At 46.3% G+C, this 7,500-nt stretch overlaps 1 protein-coding gene across 1 annotated transcript in view; it reads right to left on the bottom strand.

Moving 5' to 3' along the window:
- The window catches only part of TMC5 (transmembrane channel like 5), a 91,289-nt gene that overhangs the window by 9,738 nt on the left and 74,051 nt on the right, over nt 1-7,500 (bottom strand). Inside the window, exons 16-17 of the mRNA XM_017849597.1 lie at nt 2,402-2,477; nt 2,096-2,229 (exon numbers count right to left, since the gene is read on the bottom strand). Coding sequence (XP_017705086.1) covers nt 2,096-2,229; nt 2,402-2,477 — 210 coding nt within the window. The remainder of the gene's footprint in view (nt 1-2,095; nt 2,230-2,401; nt 2,478-7,500) is intronic.

Here is a 7,500-nt window from a genome sequence, read left to right as displayed (position 1 = left end):
ACTTGAATTAAAGCCAAGTATGGTGGCTCGCCTGCAATTCCAGCACTTTGAGAGACCAAGGCAGGAGGATCACTTGAGGCCAAGAGTTCAAGACCAGCCTACGCAATGTAGTGAGACCCCCATTTCTAAATAATAATAATAATAATAATTAGCCAGGCATGGTGATGTGTGCCTATAGTCCCAGCTACTTGGGAGGCTGAGGTGGGAGAATCACTTGAGCCCAGGAGTTTGAGCTGTGATTGTGCCGCTGCACTCCAGCCTGGGTGACAGAGCAAGGCCCTGTCTCAAAGAAAGAAATTGAATTAAGAAGCATAAAGAGGGAAGCCTGTTAGCTATGGAGGAATGAGCAGAAACTATAGGGCAACAAGGAACTAGTGAGGAAGAGAGAGAAGAGAGTGGATATGCCAAGAGGAGCAAGGACATTGTGGAGCAAGGAACTGAGGGCCCCAGTTTCACGGGTGTCCTAAAAATCATCTCCCTTGTTCATCAACCATGGTTTATTCTGTTAAGCACTGTTCTAGTCAGGCTCTGGGGACTTCACATGAAGCAAGTTCCTGCCCTATTGGGCTTACGTTCTGGTGGGAAAAATGGACAATCGTTGAGTAACAATTAAACAAAGACTCACACAGAGCCATTCCTGATTATGCATGATGGAATGAAGGAAAGAAACTCAGGCCTGAGAGGGAGAAGCAGTGGGGAACTGAGAGCAGACAAGGAGGGCTGTGAAGGTCAGATCTTGGAGAGGACCTTGGAGCTGAGAATCAGAGGGTGGAGAGGAGGCAGCCAAGCAAAGGGAGTGGGGAGAGGACTTCACTCAGAGGACTCTGCCCATGTTGGGAGGGGCTTGCTGGCTTCCAGGAATGGGGTGAGGGCGGTGGGGTAGTGTACAGTGGAGCCAAAGGGAGGTGGGGTTGTCGAGGTGGGAGGAGCCGGATCAGTCTGTTAATTTAGATGAAGTTCTGTTCCGGATGTGGAGGAACACGGTGCGGGGGCATCTCCCCATTCTGGGAAGCTGCAGTTCTTAGCAGAAGTGAGAAAGCTACTCCTGACTGTGGCTGTCAGATGGGTGGTGATCAAACGAGGATGTATTCCCTCCCTGGCTTTTAGTGTCTGTTGGGTAGCCAGGGAACTTAGGTTAGACACTGTATTAAGCGTGTCTTTGTATTCTGATGTTTTGACATCTGGGGTCTTACTGATTCCAGCTCCCTGGGCTAGCTGCTCTTCCTTGGACTAGCTTACAACGCCCAACTTTCAAATGCAAACCAACCGATCCAGATCCCACACCCTAAACCGCCCCCTTTATCAGGCTCTCACATCTGGGCCACCACTCCGCTGTCCTAAGCACCCCAGGGCCAGGTGCCAGACAACTCAGGGCAGATCCACATCCCACAGCCTACTGACAAACCAGCCAACCCTAAACCTGCTTCCCCTGCCTTGCCCATTCCTTACCATAGAAAACCACAAGAAAGGCTCTAGCCCACATTTCCCCTCACTCCCTCTGCCTCCTGACCTACCCCGATGCTTCCCTGTGTGGTCCTTTGTGGCACAGAGTGCCTCCCCTTCTCAGGAACTGAGAGTAATAAACTATCTTTCTAGTGGTGGTCATTTCTGACCTGTTGGGCTTCACCACACCTAGATTATTTATTTATTTATTTATTTATCTATCTATCTATCTATCTATCTATCTATCTATCTATCTATCTATTTATTTATTTATGTATTGAGACAGAGTCTCACTCTGTCGCCCAGGCTAGAGCGCAATGGTGCAATCTGGGCTCACTGCAACCTCCACCTCCGGGGTTCAAACGATTCTCCTGCCTCAGCCTCCCTTGCAGCTGGGATTACAGGCATGCACCACCATGCCTGGCTAATTTTTGTGTTTTTAGTAGAGACGAGTTCACCATGTTGGCCAGGCTCATCTTGAACTCCTGACCTCAAGTGATCCACCCGCTTCGGCCTCCCATTGTGCTGGGATTATAGGCGTGAGCCACTGCGCCCGGCCTCACCACACCAGAATTATAATAAAACCTACATTTTAAAACACACACCCATCCACCCAGTCTCTAAAACCTCCCCCAAGGCCACCTTCTCCTACCTCCAGATGGTGATGGCCAGGGTGCACAAGACCCCGGTGAAGGATGGGAAAAAGAGCAAGAGGATGAAGAAAGTCATCATCTGTGAGGCCCGCCAGGCTTTGCTCGGAGGCTGGAAATTCATCATCAGGCTGATCTGAAGAGAGAGAGGCAGCCACCTCCCATCTGCAGCCAGAGCAGCAGCAGAAGGACCCCAGCCAGGCCCAGCTTCCTGAGACCTTTGCAGAGCCCCCTTCCCCAGCTTTAAGCGCCACCAGGTCACAGGCGACTGAGCAAAGCTGACTGATGGCAACGTCGGACTGACTCACATTTTTGGCGTAGAACATGATGAAAAGCATAATCATTTGGATAAGGGGCAGCAGGGGGCAGAAGAAGATTCCAATCCTGCAAGGGAGAGAGGGTGAGTGTCAGAGGCCGGGGGAGACAAAAGGAGTCGGGGTGAATCTGGGATGCTTGGAAGGAAGAGAAAGAGGATGTTGTGGCCTGGATTGTGTGTCCCCAAAATCCATATATTGAGGCCTTAACCCCCAATATCTCAGAATGTGACTGTATTTGGAGACAGGGCCTTGGAGAGGTGCTTAAGGTAGAACGAGATCACAGTAGGAGGCCCTTATTCAGTATAATTAGGTGTCCCTAAAAGAAGAGATTAGGAGGCCAGGAATGGTGGCTCACGCCTGTAATCCCAGAACTTTGGGAGGCCAAGGCAGGTGAATCACCTGAGGTCAGGAGTTCGAGACCAGCCTGGCCAACATGGTGAAACCCCATCTCTACTAAAAATACAAAAATTAGCCAGGCATGATGGCGCATGCTTGTAATCTCAGCTACTTGAGAAGCTGAGGCAGGAGAATAGCTTGAACCTGGGAGGCGGAGGTTGCAGTGAGCCAAGATTGTGCCATTGAACTCCAGCCTGGGCAACAGAGCAAGACTCCATCTCAACAACAAAAAAAAGAAGAGATTAGGACATAGACACACAGAGAAACGAAGACCATGTAAAGACATGGGGAGAAGATGGCCGTCTATAAGCCAAGGAGAGAGGCTTGAGACAGATTCCTCCCTTATGACCCTCAGAAGAAACCAACCCCACCCGCATCTTGACCTTGGCCTTCTGGCCTCCAGAACTGTGAGATATGAAATTGCTGTTGTTTAAGCCACTCAGTGTGTGGGACTTTGTTATGGCAGCGCCAGCCAACTAACACAGAGGGGGCCTGCTTCCATCCCAGCAAATTAGGCAGATTCCCACCATACCCAGTATCCTCAGCTGCCTTCTTCCCAGCTCTGAAAAGGAGATTTTATAGAGAAATCACCCATCTACCTACTAAACCAACAGATGGTATTCAGCATGCCCTAAGCTAGCGTGTCCCAAATTTAGGGCATACCCTATACTTTCGCCTGCTTTTGCTTCCTTCCCCATGGTATTCAAGGTCTGAGGTTCTGTAGGGACAAGGCATTGAACAGCACTGAGTTCCAAATGAGAAAGGCATTCCCTTTCCAACTCTCCTGCAGTGCTCGTGAGCAACAAAAGGAGAAAATCTCAGTGTGGTTCTAGAATCATGTAACTCCTAACACATGCCAATCTCCCTTTTTTTTTTTTTTTTTTTTTTTTTCTGAGACGGAGTCTTGCTCTGCCGCCCAGGCTGGAGTGCAGTGGCCGGTTCTCAGCTCACTGCAAGCTCCGCCTCCCGGGTTTACGCCATTCTCCTGCCTCAGCCTCCCGAGTAGCTGGGACTGCAGGTGCCCACCTCGTCGCCCGGCTAGTTTTTTGTATTTTTTAGTGGAGACGGGGTTTCACCGTATTAGCCAGGATGGTCTCGATCTCCTGACCTCGTGATCCGCCCGTCTCGGCCTCCCAAAGTACTGGGATTACAGGCTTGAGCCACCGCGCCCGGCCCAATCTCCCATTTTTTAACAAAAAAGGAGTAGGCTTTGGGCTGAGAGCCTTGGCAAACAGTAACACCTCGCTAGAATTTAGTGACATTTTGGAATGGGATTGCTTTTATTTTTCCAGTTATTTGTGATTTCTATCAAATGGCACTGGTTTTCCATTTATGATTGTAAATAAAGACTCTCTTAAAAATGTATGTGAGAGGCCAGGCGCAGTGACTCACGCCTGTAATGCCATCACTTTTGGAGACTGAAGTGGGCAGATCATCTGAGGTCAAGAGTTCGAAACCAGCCTGGCCAACATGGCAAAACCCCCGTCTCTACTAAAAATACAAAAATTAGCTGAGCATGGTGCCAGGCGCCTGACGTTTTGACATCTAGAGTCTTACTGACCCCAGGAAGACTGCCGATGTTGGGGAAAGCAGTCTGGCCATTTACAAAGGCCTTTCTCCCACATCATTTCAACTAGGATGCCTTTGGGCAAGTTACTTAACTCTCTCTAAACCTTAGTTTTCTAATCTTTAAATGGTGGACATACTAGTACCTACTCACAGAGTTTTTTGAGAGGAATAAATGGGCATGGTGGCTCACTCCTGTTATCCCAGCACTTTGGGAGGCTGATGAAAAGCAGTTATCATCTACCATGACATTAAAAAAAATGTATTTGAGTAAAAAAAAAAAGGCAAATAATAAAAAAAATTAAGTAGATAATAGCACAGGTGAAATATCACTATACCAAAAAATAGGCAGGCTGGGTGTACGATAGACTAAAACTTGGAAAACATGTTCCTCACTTCATCTCTATCACTGTCCCTAACATATATCCTTTTCTGTCATTATATTATCTTCTTATAAAACTCATCATCAAAGGCAATATTCTCCTAAAACCCACAAAGGTTAGAACTGTAATAACCATGGAAAAAAGAAAAGATATGTGTTTTCGATTGTGCTTATTCATGATTTAGCAACAAAAATCTCAAAGGCCCAGAAGTCATAATGGTAATTTCTTTTTTTTTCTTTTTGAGACGGAGTGTCGCTCTATCTCCCAGGCTGGAGTGCAGTGGCATGATCTCGGCTGACTACAACCTCTGCCTCCCTGGTTCAAGTGATTCTCCTGCCTCAGCTTCTCTAGTAGCTGAGATTACAGGCATCTAACCACAGCTGGCTAATTTGTATTTTTTAGTAGAGTCAGGGTTTCACCATGTTGGCCAGGCTGGTCTTGAACTCCTGACCTCAAGTGATCTGCCCACCTCGGCCTCCCAAAGTTCTGGGGTTACAGGTGTGAGCCACCACGCCTATTTAATCACCTCGAAAACACTGTGAGTAGGTATCTCTACCATTTAAAGATTAGAAAACTAAGGTTTAGAGAGAGTTTTAGTAACTTGCCCAATGGCATCCTAGTTGAAATGATGTGGAAGAAAGGATTTTGTAAACTGCCAAATTGCCAGCAGGTGATTCAGCAGCATGCAAACACATTACCTAAACTACCACAGAAAGGTCCTCATTGTCTCTAAAAAATAAACTCATTAACTTTGAGTTATTTGCAGACAGTCAAATCACCCAGGGCAGCTTTAAAGAGTCAGAAAATAAAACACTCTCCCGTTGTATGACATATTGGTGTTTACAAAGCAGTTTTCATCTACCATGGCATTTAATCCTCAACATGATTCAAAGGCAGCTATTCTTTTTTTTTTTTTTATGAGACAAAGTTTCATTCTTGTTGCCCAGGCTGGAGTACAATGGCACGATCTCTGTTCACCACAGCCTCCACCTCCCAGGTTCAAGTGATTCTCCCGCCTCAGCCTCCTGAGTAACTGGGATTATAGGCGCTCGCAACCACGCCCAGCTAATTTTTTGTGTGTATTTTAGTAGAGATGGGGTTTTGCCATGTTGGCCTCGAACTCCTGGCCTCAGGTGATCCGGTCTCCCAAAGTGCTGGGATTACAGGCATGAGCCACCGCTCCTGGCCTTTTTTTTTTTTTTTTTTTTTTTTTTTTGAGGCAGAGTTTCACTGTTGTTGCCCAGGCTGGAGTACCATGGCACGATCTTGGCTCACTGCAACCTCCGCCTCCCGGGTTCAAGCGATTCTCGTGTCTCAGTCTCCCGAGTAGCTGGGATTACAGGCGTGTGCCACCATGCCCGGCTAATTTTGTATTTTAGTAGAGATGGGGTTTCACCATGTTGGTCAGGCTGGTCTTGAACTCCTGACCTCAGGTGATCCGCCCGCCTCAGCCTCCCAAAGTGCTGGTATTACAGGCTTGAGCCACCACACCTGGCCTTAAAGGCAGCTATTCTTATATGCATTTATAGATGAGTCTGAGGCTCACACAAGCACAGTGATCTCCATGAGTGGCAGAGCCAGTCTCAGAATTCAGTTTATCCTGTTCCAAATCCAATACTTTCAAGTCAGCAACACCCCATCAGATGGAACCTGGGAATGTGATTCACCATACAGAATTCCGGCATTAACTGCATCATGTTAAAATAAATATGCAAAAGTAATGCAGGAAGATTGCTTGAGCCCAGCAGGATGAGGCTGTAGTGAGCCATCATCATGCCACTGAACTCCAGCCTTAGCAACAGAGTGAGACCGTATCTCAAAATAAATAAATAGGCTGAGCATGGTGACTCACACCTATAGGTGGCCTCCAGGTTGGGATCCCTGCTCTATGCTGATTCTTGTCTGAAGTCCTTAAGCTCTCATAAAGGAAAATAGTAGTCTAAATGCTAAATTCATGGTACTCAGACTGGCTGGATGGCGTATCACCCATGCAGTTTTAAAAGCAACAGATTCTGGAATTTTGCCACCAAAACACCAACTCCACAGTCATGTGGGAACCACTGGGCATTTTGCTGAGTCACAAAACTTACCACACCAGAGTTTGTGCATAGATCAGTTCTAGAACGTTCCTGGCAATGTCAAACTCCGGAAGGCCAAGACTTGTGATCAGCTGCATCCCGATGATCCTGTGAAAACATACTGAGTTTAGTACCCAAACCATAACTCCCACTTTCAGAAGATCCCCACAGACTAGGACAATCAAAAGAGACCCTCACCAGCTTGAAATAAAGTCATAAGTTCCCTTGAAAATTTTCAACAGTTGTAAATCTATAAGCATGTTTTGAAGAAGTATTTGAAGGGATTGAGGGAAAACTAATTTAACACAATGCAGTCAAGTGGGGTACTGCTAAAGTGGTTTAAAAGTTCTAGAGAACATTTGTTACCCTGAACATTTAAATTATCCCACTGTTATCTTATACCCCTCTTTGCTAATTAAAGCTTCTTTTTTCATGAACCGGATGAACTCAGCACCTCTCAACTCAGATAAACATTTTAAATTTTGGTTGCTGCTATCAAATTAATTATATTTCCCTGTGTTCTAAATCCATAAGAAGGAAACCAAGTTTCCATTTACTCTGGGGAAACTTGATTCCATATTAATTTATTCATAAAGAGGAGTTGCCAATTTAAAAAAAGTTCTGTCAAAAAAAACCTCTTCACCTTTTTTTTTTTTTTTTTTTTTTT

This window comes from Rhinopithecus bieti, unplaced genomic scaffold, assembly GCF_001698545.2.
Source record: "Rhinopithecus bieti isolate Rb0 unplaced genomic scaffold, ASM169854v2 scaffold_1918, whole genome shotgun sequence".
NCBI classification, from domain to species: domain Eukaryota; kingdom Metazoa; phylum Chordata; class Mammalia; order Primates; family Cercopithecidae; genus Rhinopithecus; species Rhinopithecus bieti.
Note: the sequence above shows the minus strand (reverse complement) of the source record. Positions and strands in the feature narration are given on the sequence as shown.